We start from the raw sequence: 12,716 nt of genomic DNA on the forward strand, positions 1-12,716 counted from the left end.
ATTTAAAAAAAATTTAAAAAATAAAATGTGTAAGATTTATGAATAGCATAGTTATGAAAGAAACTAAACTTTGTCATGATTTTAAAACGCAATGGCCGAAAATTATACCAGTTGCGTCAAGTACCTTTCCAGTTGAGTTGGCGGAAATAGAGTCCCATATTTTACGGTTAATGCAATGAATGGCGGTGCATCTTTCACCAACTTTCCTAAAGTTTTGCATATATATATATATATAGTCATACACTAATCTATATGTAAATATTAATTTATTTATATTTAAAATTTAAATTAATATTATTTTTAATAAAATTTATTTTTTATCAATTATATCTTATTAATACACAAATCAATACTATAGTCAGGGTTATATTTTTCCTTATATCTAACAACTGAAACCTACACCTTCACGCGAATTTAATGAATCAATTAATGCTGGAAATCTTGACGAGCCAACCTCGAGCAGCTGGACAAGTGTGTACAGAGTTGTCAGAGACCTGCACGCAGACTATAGAGAGTCTCAAGTCTCAAGTTGTTTTGAGGCCATTTTTAGAGGAGCGAGAAGAAAACTCTCTACAAACGTAGCCATGGGAGATGTAGAGAAAAGCTTGGCCGAATTAAGACAAACATTTAAAAGTGGAAGAACCCGAAGCGTTGCATGGAGGAAAAACCAGCTCAGAGCCCTCCTTGACCTTATCAGTGACAAAGAAGAGGTGATATTCGAAGCTCTCCATCAGGATCTTGGGAAGCATCCAGTTGAAGCTTACCGTGATGAGGTAAAGGAAGATCTGCTGCGATTATTGTAAACCTTAGCCAATCATACCGATGAAACTGTACTGGAGTTGCAAAAACTGGGTGGTCAAAGATTAAGTTTTTTTAAACTAAATATCACTACTTGCTCTGCTGCAGATTGGGGTGGTAAAAAAATCAGCCAGTTTTTCGTTGAACAATGTGGAGAAATGGATGGCCCCGAAGAAGGTAAATTGCATCAGTTTTTTCTTTTTAATTCCTGAGTGATACCCACCAAAACACAATTTTTCCTTTCCTTTTCTTTATTTTGGGGCTGGAGAAGTTTCCAGTATATGGATCTGCGACGAGGGCTGGACTCGATGGCGGATGCAATTTATTTTGAGGAAAATCAAGAAAGAACACTATCGATATAATAAAATAATAAAAATAAAAAATTGATTCATCATCTCTAGGCACCACATCTATATTTTTTTATTTTTTTCTCTTATCAAATGCTTAATATATAGATGATAAATAAAAGAATTCAATTACTGAATAAAATTAAGAAAAGAAAAAAAAATATGATGTATGAAGAGGATGAGCAGCAAACTTCGAAGATATTGAAAATACTAATAGATAATAAAGAAAAATATCAGTTTTAGAAAATAAATCTTTTCAGCTTTTTAAACTTTTGGGATCAAGCTTTTGAATAAAGAATTTAGAAATTATTAAGGATACGTGATAAATTTCTACGATTTTTTATTTTTTTAATAGATCGTGACTTTTTTTTGATAAGTTTGTTTGGGAGGCAGGAAACTTATTACAGAGCACTTACTAAGTAAAAGGTTGCAGCTAGGACGATGACATGTACAGAAACCATATGAAAGATATACAACCTCATATACAATCTGTAATTGAGGTTTCAAGTTTTTTTGGGCCCTCTGGTTGGATTTGAAGCCTGGCCAAGATTAATATATCATGAGTCGATGCATTTCTTGTAATTTTCAAGTTGAATTGAATTTATATTATTACGATTTCTCTCAGTTCGGTTGTTTCTCAAGTATTTAGACTAGCATAAATAGATTGCTGATATTATGGTTAATTCTCACGCAACACTAAGCTTTTAAGATTTAGAGGTACACTATCACTTTACTGGTTCCTAATTTAATACTGTTTAGAGGCTGATATTCTGTTTTGGAGTTCTCTAGAAGCAACTGAATAAGTTCTGTGATGATCAAACTTGTGTGGACTAAAAAACTGCTGATTTGGGGTTGTGTTCTGTTATAATTGCTGATTATGCATTTTGGGCAGGGACATATACCGCTGCTTTTCTTCCCAGCTAAAGGAGAAGTGCTGCCCGAACCGCTTGGAGTAGTTCTCTTACTTTCATCTTGGAACTTCCCTATTTGTGAGTTCAATCATTTCTTGATCAGCAAAGATATTGTGTTGTTGCATAGACCAACTAATAGGATTTGAGTATCACCTTTCTGCACACATGCTTAGTCCTAGTAGAAAACTTATTAGCTGTTCCCGGGTACCAATAATGAGGCACTCTCATCCTGTCACAAAATGCCATGTAATTGCAGTTAGTTACATTAGCACTAATTTGAATTGACATGACATCTTATGATAGAATGCGAGTATCACGTGTCCGTACTATAAGCACTAGCTAAAAATTACTTGTCTTAGTAGAATTTATATGGTACTCATAATGACTCATAAAAATTCTGATATTATCCTGTTTTGAGAGCTTAGTTTTCTGCTCATTTATATTGGCATAATATATGAATAGTTGATATGCTTGGCACCCCTGGTTTTTCCTCCTCGTCCTTGATACCTAAAGTGAAAAGACTTGTGCATACAGTTTATCTACATCTACTGTACAAACACACCAAAAAGTGAACAAGCAGTGAGCTGTGTATGGAGGTATTTGAGCTTGACCAAAATGTAATCTAATTGGATTCATTCCACATCAGGGATAAGTTGAATATACGCAGACAGCTGACATGGTGCCACATTGCAAGTCGGATTTGTTTACTAATTTGTAGATATAATAAATACAAAATGCATAGTTGGTAAGCACTGCAATTAGCCAAATATAAACCATCTTCTTCTCTGATGCAGCCCTGGCACTGGACCCACTGATAGGAGCCATATCTGCAGGAAATGCAGTGGTTCTAAAACTATCAGAGAATGCTCCGGCATGCTCTTCTTTTCTGGCTAAAACTCTCCCTCTTTACTTGGACAGCAGTGCCATTAAAGTATTTGAGGGTGGAGCAGATGTAGGTAACCAACTACTGCAGCGCAAATGGGACAAGATCTTCTTTACCGGTATCGCTTCTTTTCCATCACTTTGCATGTATAACAAAAGCTGAAGTGCCAGAGTTTCGAGCCAAAATTGATGTTCAACCAGAAATAACAATTGTATAAAGTTGATTCTTTTCACAACAGTGTAATTCATTATAATAGTAGTTCTTTCTTATGTGGTTGAGCAATATGCCTTTAGGAAGCTCACAAGTGGGGCGTCTTGTCATGACTGCTGCTGCAAAGCATTTGACACCTGTTACTCTAGAGCTGGGAGGAAAATGTCCTGCGATCCTTGATTCCCTCTCCAATCCTTCTGATATGAAGGTTGTTTGGCTTGATGTGTTTGAATACTTTTGTCACTGAATTTTAGAGTTTATTTAATTTGTTTTTGTTCATGTTTTGGCTTCTAGGCAGCAGTCAAACGAATTGTAGGAGCAAAGTGGGGGGCATGCAATGGGCAGGCATGTATAGCAGTAGATTACGTACTCGTAGAAGACAATTTCAAATCTACTCTGGTAATGATGATAATCTTTCCCTACTAATTCTCTCTTTATAGTATACTGAACACTACTGGCTTGAAAGTCATTTTACATCATATGCTCTTGTCTTTTAGATAGAATTATTAAAGAAGACAATCAAGAAGTTCTATGGAGAGAACCCAAAAAGCTCAAAGAGCAATGCCCGAATAATAAACAAACACCACTTTGAGAGATTGCGGAATCTGCTCGAGGACCCTCTTGTTGCAGATTCAATTGTCCATGGCGGTTCATCAGATGAGGAAAACCTGTAAGTTGTCTGTATCTTCCTGCATCCCGCTCCTCCCCATCCAGGGCCCTGTGCATATCACATTAATGTACTCTAACCTTCTTCGCAGTTGTTTGGATGATATGACTTTAGTATAATAAGGAAAAATAGTCTGCAATTAACTGCTAGTTAGGGAAGCTGGAAAGTTGTTTGATCTTCCTGAGCTCGGAAATTAAATTCCAGAGTCTCTTATTGTTTTGCTCTTCATGCACAACAACCAACATGATTAGAAATTGTGGAAGTTTGTCTATCTAATCGGTGACTTTTACAGGTTTATTGAGCCCACAATATTATTAAACCCTCCACTTGAGGCTGAAATCATGACTGAAGAAATCTTTGGCCCACTGCTCCCAATAATCACTGTGAGAACAAATAGACTCTTACTTTTTGTTTACTTTTGCTTCAGCAAAATAGAGGAAAAAAAAAAACCCCTCTTGTTTTAAAGTTCCTAAAACAGTTGTTCTCTAAAACATTGCTGCTCCTTACACAGATAGATAAAATTCAAGAAAGCATTGACATAATAAATTCAAGGTCAAAACCGCTTGCCATTTATGCCTTCACAAAAGATGAAACATTGAAGAGAGAGATCTTAGCAGAAACATCATCAGGAAGTGTGGTCTTCAACGATGCCTTGATACAAGTACTGCGTGATTTCTCTTACTGAGTCTACTTTCATATCAATCTATAATAAAGAATAAACAGAAAAACTAAGTCTATGCAATGTCTAACTATGCTTGCAGTTTTTATGTGATGATTTACCGTTTGGAGGTGTTGGTCAGAGTGGCTTTGGAAGGTACCATGGTAAGTACTCTTTTGTTACTTTCAGCCATGAAAAAGCGGTTCTGCAAAAAGGCTTCTTCCCAGAAATTGAGCCTAGGTATCCACCGTGGAACAGTTTTAAGCTGAAATTCATCAGATTGGCATACAATTTTGACTACCTCGGATTACTGCTACTCATCATGGGTCTGAAAAGATAGACATTTTAAGGTCAAACTACGGACATATACATATATATCACTAGTTGTTCTATTGTCAATAAAGTTTTCTAATGTACTTCATGGTGCATCTTTGTGCCTACAATTAGGGCCAATATAAGATTTCTATCGTACTTTATGCCCCGTTGTGTTACACCAAGAAAAGGGAAACTTCTGGTGAAAATGAAAGATTGTCTTTCTATGTTTGTGTTGGTGAACGTTTGATTGAGGTTGCAAGTGAGGCCTTTATATGTACTGCGAGAAAATTATGAATAATGTCTTTCCTTTGTTTGCGGTTTTTCGCCTTGGGTGTATTCACGTAAAATTATTGTCTTTCCTATGTTTTCTATTGTAAATAGAATTTTACCTTTTTATATGGGTCTTGCTACATGGTTACCTGGGCGTTACCGCTTGACGTGGCATGCTATCTAGCGTGCCATCTGGCATACAAAAATATTAAAAGAAGAAGCTGGAAGCTTTCCATTCTATCAGGGTCTATCTTTATGCAACTTCAAATAAAAAATAAATAAAAATTCTATTTACAGTCACAGTTAAATATTTTTTTGTGTACTTTATTGATGTGATTGATTGTGTATTAAAAAAATTGATGCAGCTAATCACATTAGTGGAGTGTATAGAGAATACGTAAAAGTGATTGTATGTAATAAAAATAAAAAAAAAAATCTATATGCTTCTGTCTTCTATTAATTTTTATAGATTAATTCATACCAATTTTTTGTAATTTGAAAAGATAGATAAGTGAAAAGACTATCCATATCAATGTAGCATAGATTGGGTTGTCTCCCACTTGGTCCATGTTGGTTGAACTTGAGCTAGATGGTAAGGCCCATCTCAATTCAAGCCTTACCCCCCAACGAACTCAGTGTTGCACAAAAGATCCAAACCCTTAAGTTGTGTCAGATAAAGAGAGTGTGCAGTGTAGGAAACCAGACTAAGGAAGATAGATGAGATGCACTGACTCTGTTATCCTTTATGACACTTAGCATTAAAGGATATATGTCTGCAAATGAATGATGGATGTGGATTGCCCCCATTCTCTAATGAGGGTTACCAGAAATGACTGTGCCAGTCACCCATTGCCAGGATGCACTCTAGAAGCCATGTCATATTAATGGTTTCATCTCAGAAGCCACGCATTATTGAAAGTCTTATCTCAAGACATCGTGTCACATTAAATACAAAGGTGAAAATAGCTACGGGTAGGACAACCAAACGCTGACACTAGGTTTAGAATGTCCCCTATGAAAACTCATATAAAAACTACATTTTAGGTACAAGGAATTCTCTCTTAACTCAGTTATTCAAGAAACCAATAATCTAAACACATGAGATTGACTTAAGCATAAGGGGTTCCTCATACCAACCTGAGCTCACCTTCGTCATCATATTTGTAGGTGAAGGTCATGATCTAAGTTGCAAGAACCTAAAGATGAAATTCCCAACCACTATAGGAGTAGGCGAGATCCGCGGTGAACAAGTCTTGGCACAGGAATGTTATGTACAAGACTAAAGCTGACAAAGTGTAAGATTTGCATGATAAACCCCTTGAGCAATGGTCATGCCCCATCGCCTCCTCCCGAATTCATCGCAAAAGAAGAAGAAATCAAAGATGAGCAAACTCTCCAACAAGTGGAGCCAAATGAATCACTTGAGTTGGCTCCCCTAGATCCAAGTTGCCCTGCGACCACAATCAGGATCAATAGTAGAATGACACCTAAAATGTGATGGGCTATGGTGCAACTCCTCACGGAACATTGGGATGTCTTCACTTGGAGCCATGAAGACATGCCAGGATTGACCTCAAAGTCATCCAACACCACTTTTGTGTGAATCCTGAAGTTAAGAAGGTCTAGCAGAAAAGATGGAGTTTTAGTGCCAAGGAGTGTACCTCCATTATGGAAGAAGTCGATCGCCTCCTAGCGGCGGGGTTCATACATGAAGTACACTATCCAGACTGGCTATCCAACTTTATGCTAGTGAAAAAGGTCAACGGTAAGTGAAAAATGTGTGTTGATTTCACAAATTTAAATAAAACCTGCCCCAAGGACAATTTCTCTCTTCCTCAGATTGACCTGATAATAGACTCCACCACAAGCCATCGCATGCTTAGTTTTATGAATGCCTACATAGGATACAACCAGATCCAAATGAACCCCGACGAGGACGAGAAAACATCATTCATCATGGATAGAGAATTGTACTCCTACATGCCATGTCCTTTGGTTTGAAAAATATGAGGGCCACGTACTAGCAGTTGGTAAATTGCATGTTTAAGAAACATATAGGACGAAACATAGAGGTTTATGTGGACGACCTACTTGTGAAGAGCAAGACTCCTGAACAGCACCTAGCTGACCTAAGTGAGGCCTTCGCGATACTAAGGTTCTGCTTGGCCACTGAGAATTCTCAGATGAAAATTTTGAATTTTAAGATTAAATGTTAAAATATTATATTTTATATTATTATTATTTTAGGATTTGAAAAAGTTAAGAAAAAATTGAATTGTTTATTATATTTTGTATGGAGATTTGAAAAAGTTGTAATGATGAGATGAGAATTTTGTGTTTGAGATGAAAAATTTTAATGGCCAAACAGTACCTAAGATGCTACCAAATTAAGCTTAATCCATCAAAGTGTGCATTCGGCGTGGAATCTAGGAAGTTCTTGGGTTTCATAATCTTGGAGTGGGGGATAGATGCCAACCCGAAAAGGTGAAGGTCATTCTCAACATGGCCCCAACCCTGAGCATCAACGACGTACAAAGACTAGTTAGTTGGGTGGTAGCTCTTAATCGATTTGTATCCAAGTCAACAGACAAGTGTCTAGCATTCTTCAAGGTGTTGGGGAAGGTGCAGACATGGAATGATGAGTGTGCCCGGGCATTCGAGAACCTCAACGAATACCTTACTCATCCTCTGCTACTCAGTTAAGCCCACCCAGGAGAAGTCTTGAGCTTATATTTATTGGTTTCCCCATACATCATATCCGCAGCTTTAGTACGAGACTCGAAAGGCTCTTAGAAGTCAGTGTACTGCACCAGTCGTACTTTTCGAGGTGCAAAAACAAGATACCTCCTCATGGACCAACTTGCCTTTGCCCTTATAATGACTACCCATTGACTCAAACCGTACTTCCAAGCACACCTAATATGGGTTCTGACTAAAGCCCCTTTGAAGAAGATCTTATAGTAACCATATGTCTTTTGCTGGTTAATGAACTGGGCAGTAAAGCTGAGTGAGTTCGATATCGAGTATGTCCCCAGAAGCTCCATGAAAAGGCAAGTACTACCAAACTTCATTGTAGAGTTCAATGGCTTCTCCAAAGAAATCCGAGATGCACTTCTCGTGAAGCCCTAGCAAATCTTTATCGATGTCTCGTCCTACTAAGCTAGAGGGAGAGTAGGGGTGCATATTATTACCGACACTGGTGAAGAGTATGATAATGTCGTCAGACTAGCATTCAAAACTACCAATAATGAAGCAGAATACATGGTGCTACTGGCTGGCTTGGTAGTTGTAGAGTGTTGGGTGCTTAGGAAATAGAAGTGAAGACCGACTCTCAAATAGTCATCAACCAGGTTAGAGGAGAGTTCACCACTAAAAGCGAGAAAATGAAAAAATACTTAACCCTTGTGGAGTAGAAGCACAGTTGTTTTCAATACTTTCAGATCTAGCAAATACCAAGGGCCAAGAACCAGAAGGCCGATAAGCTAGCACGGGCTACATTTGGCCAAGAAGACTCATCCCTACTAGAACAGATAGTAGTCAGGACAAGAGAGATACTTGCAATTGGGGTTGAGGTCTCAGAGGTAGGGTTGGGAGCTCCAAAATGGGTTGTGGGTATAATTAAATACCTCAATGCCAACAAGTTGCCCGATGATAGATAGGAAATGAAGAAAATCAAGCACATGGCAGCACACTTCATCCTTGTTGGCAGAGTTCTATACAGACAGGATTATTCTATGCCCCTCCTAAGGTACATTTCACTTGAGCAAGCGCAATACGTCTTAGCAGAGAAAAAAGGAGTATGCATTAACCACCCAGGAGGGAAAGTAGTAAGGGCGGGATACTACTGGCCACGTGCCCTTAGAGACGCAGATGAGTTTGTCCAAAAATGTTGGAAGTTCCAAGAGTTCTCCCTTGTACCTCATTGCCCACCCAAGGAACTAACATCAATCACCTTGTAATGGCCCTTTATGCAATGAGGGTGTTAACTTGTAACCCTACAACCAAGCTTTGTCTTAAACAAATGAGGCCAACTTCAATTGTACGTCCATGTGAGGGACCACAACATTCACGTCTATCAAGTCGCTCTTCAAATCCTTGACAAGAACGTTGTTGGTGGCTAGCTTGCGCTCCACCTCAGCCAATTTGGTTATTGCCTCGTCTACCTTGGTCTTCTTTGTGAATGCATCGACATGGGCCAAGGTGACCTCGACCTCCAAGTCCTTCACCTACTACGACTTAGAGTCGGGGGACTTGTTTTTCTTCTTCATAGACTCAAAGGACTCATATTGGTCGTTGAGCCAATTGTACGACTGAGTGTAGGAGTCACGTTGCTTCTTCAATTGTGAATTCTCCTCCTGAAACTCCCAAATAGCCTCCTCCAGTTTCCCCAGCTCTACCGTTTGGTTGTCTGGCTACTTCTACATAGTATCTAGTACCCGCCCTTGAAGCACAGCCTCTAGCCTGTGCTGCCTGGCTTTTTCTCGCGATTTGGCAAGATTAGACTTGAGCATGGCCTTCCATCGATGAATCTAGGCCATCCTCTTTCGTCTTCGTTGACAGTCAAATTCTACCTTGACAAGGGCCTCCTCCAATCTCTCCTTTTCCTCCCTCTCCCACGTGGCGTGTTGCAAGGCTAGGCTAGTCATGGAGCAAAGTGCTCAATTCTCTTCCTCCAAAGCTCCTCGGCCATCAACGATGAAAGTCGCCAATTGCTCAACTACCTATCACAAAACAAAAAGAAGTCAAGATCTGAGCAAGCCAAGAAGAACATAATAATAATAATAATAATAATAAATATACCCTGAAAAAGAGATCTCTAAGGGCCTCGACCATTTCCTGGATGGACTCCTCATTAGACATCCTTGACCTAAACTAATGGGGAGATGGAAGGGAATCCAAGACTGGACTCCCTCTTTCCTCAAGTAGAGGATAGGAGACAGAAGGGGGTTGCTTGCGATCCTAGCACACAGTGGATCGCATAGGGATGGTGCAATCATCAAAGAGGGTATGCGCCGAGGGGGCCAAGTATCTCCTTATGCTAGTTTCATCTAGCAAAGAATCAGAGAAGACATCGTCCAGGTGTGCCTTGACCTAGTCATGAACGGTCTCCAACCGACTTGCCTCCTCCGAGGTCGCCTTCAGCCTGACATCTCTATCCTCAAGGACTAGCCTCCATATAGCTCGCACAAGATACTCCCGTTGGACAATTTGCCCTGTTGGAAACTCCAACCGCGTTGGACAATTTGCCCAACTGGAAACTTCCAATCTTTGACTTGATTGTATCGTGGCTCCAAATAAGCCACTGCCCGCCCTGGATGCGAGTGGAAGCTACAAGTATTCCCCTTGTGTTTCGAAACGTTGTGAGTCAAGAGGAAATCTCATGCAGTGAGATCTTAGTGTTCAGGGTCAACCTCCTCTAGAGCCCTACACCAGACGATGCAACAACACACCAAGATCCTCCCCACGTTGGAGTGAAGCTATGCAGGGCCAACTAAAGGAAGGCCAATACCTCATGTACCGGCCGATAGAAAAGAGCCACAAATGGTTGGTAAACATTTTAGAATACAGTGCTACTTCAAGGCGAAACGCTCAAGATCCACGGCCCCCTCGTGGGCCCTAGGAACCTCCAAGACAGCGGAGTTTGGGAGTCCATAAGAAAATTCCTTTCATAAATCTCATTATATCTCTTTATATATTTTCATCAATTCCTTTAGTAAATCTTCAATTCTTCTATATATATCTATATATACACACATAAATATTTACATGATATACACTTACACAAGTATATATTTATTTTATTAATTATCAGTTTATATGTTTATATATATAGTTTTGAAACGGTACATTGGAACATAGCAATGCTAAAATATTTCATTCCAGTATTTAAACCAAAATAATTATTAAAACTGAATTTAAAATATTGGACAAATTAAACCCAATAGAGAATTATAGAATAACAACTCAAATACAACTTTCGATTAAAAATAATAATTTCCTTTACCTTAGGTCAAAATTATTGGCAACACAACATCTCAAAATAAAAGAAAATTTATTATGTTTTTAATGTTTAGTTGTAATATAGTTGTGGTAACTATATCATTTTCTTCATTGTAGTGATCTAATTAAACCCTTCAGTTATCTTACAATTCTTTTATAATTTATTTCACAATCATTTAATGTAATAATGTTAATTTATTAAAAATAAATTTCAATTTCACAAAATTACCATCCACTTAACTTAATGTAGAGTTTTTAAGAGAGTTACATTAATCATTTTCCTAATGTTACAAACTAATTTTAGGTTGTGTTTGGATGTTGAGTTGAGTTGAATTGAGATGAAATAAAAGTTGAAAGTTAAATAAAATATTGTTAGAATATTATTTTTGTAATATTATTATTATTTTAGAACTTAAAAAAATTGAATTATTTATTATATTTTGTATTAAAATTTAAGAAAATTTTAATAATTAAATGAAATGAGTTTGAGATCTAAACTAGTCCACATATCATACTTTCACATGTGATATTTTTATCGACATTTCAATTTTTTTTTTTATATTTTTAAAAGAAAAATGTATAGATTGACGATTTATGTGATCTATATAATAGGATGAATGTGTAGCATGACATATATTTTTATATATATTTTACGCTTATAAATATTTAAAAAAAAATCACTACATCATTAAAAAATTATTTCTTTAATTATTAAGTAAACAAAAAAATAGTTCTAAATCCCCAACCGAAAAAGGACGATTCTACAGTTACCATCCATTTATTACTGTAGCATATTTGAAAGTTTTATTTTATTTTTTTATAAAATATTCATGTGTGATACTTTAGCATTTTTGTTTGGAATTTTCATGGAATTGGCTGCGCACTGGACAGACGTACCGTGCACGTCACCAGCACCAAGTCATCGCTTGCAAAAGCCAGAGCATGTGCCGAGAATTCGAGCTCGTGTCGGCTTGCCAATGAGCCTTGGAACCTCTCTGACCCTTGGACGAGTCTCGGCCAACACGATCGCCGTCTTCAACCATAGGATTCAAGATCCACCGCGATTCTTCTGCCCCAACGTCCACCGCGACTACATGGCCGATAAAACAAAAATCGAGGCTCAACCAAAACTGGAGAGCATCGGGAAAGACAAGGAATTAGAAGAAAAATTGAAGACGAAGGAGGAGAAATGGACGTCGCCGCCACCGCCGGAGAAGCCACTGCCGGGAGATTGCTGTGGCAGTGGATGCGTGCGGTGCGTGTGGGACGTTTACTATGAGGAGCTTGAGGCATATGACAAGCTTTGCAAAAGCGATTCTGAGTCCAAATCCACGCCCTCCTGATGTTTGTTGTTTTGTTTTTCGCTTTGGTTCACATTCGTGATTTGTTTTGATTATGTTATCGGCTTCTGATCATGGTTGATTGGTGAAAAGGGTCTTTTTTTTTCTTTTATTGTCTTTGGATCTCATTCTTTTCATTTTTCAATTCCACGTGAGAAAATTGAGCACAAAGAAATTTCAACAATTTAACGAATTCCAATTCTATCAATCAACTCAATGAATAAGGCCAGGTTTGGGATAGAGAATTCTAATTTTAAACTTAAAATCTTTATTTTATTATTATAATTTTTTTAAATTTTTATATAAAATATAATAAA

At 37.9% G+C, this 12,716-nt stretch overlaps 2 protein-coding genes across 2 annotated transcripts; both read left to right on the top strand.

The window, feature by feature from the left end:
• Positions 1–418: 418 nt before the first annotated feature.
• LOC122274256 (aldehyde dehydrogenase family 3 member F1) lies at positions 419–5,112 on the top strand. Its single transcript, XM_043083277.1, has 10 exons — positions 419–773; positions 907–975; positions 2,038–2,134; positions 2,851–3,057; positions 3,233–3,357; positions 3,444–3,548; positions 3,647–3,819; positions 4,109–4,199; positions 4,328–4,477; positions 4,578–5,112. Exons 1-10 carry the CDS (start codon positions 585–587, stop codon positions 4,812–4,814), a joined length of 1,443 nt encoding a protein of 480 aa, XP_042939211.1. The 5' UTR covers positions 419–584; the 3' UTR covers positions 4,815–5,112.
• A 6,783-nt stretch (positions 5,113–11,895) lies between these two features.
• LOC122319039 lies at positions 11,896–12,491 on the top strand. Its single transcript, XM_043136904.1, has one exon. The coding sequence runs from the start codon at positions 11,926–11,928 to the stop codon at positions 12,400–12,402; it is 477 nt and encodes a 158-aa protein (XP_042992838.1). The 5' UTR covers positions 11,896–11,925; the 3' UTR covers positions 12,403–12,491.
• The last annotated feature ends 225 nt before the right edge of the window (positions 12,492–12,716 follow it).

Source organism: Carya illinoinensis, chromosome 8 (assembly GCF_018687715.1).
Source record: "Carya illinoinensis cultivar Pawnee chromosome 8, C.illinoinensisPawnee_v1, whole genome shotgun sequence".
Lineage (NCBI taxonomy): Eukaryota > Viridiplantae > Streptophyta > Magnoliopsida > Fagales > Juglandaceae > Carya > Carya illinoinensis.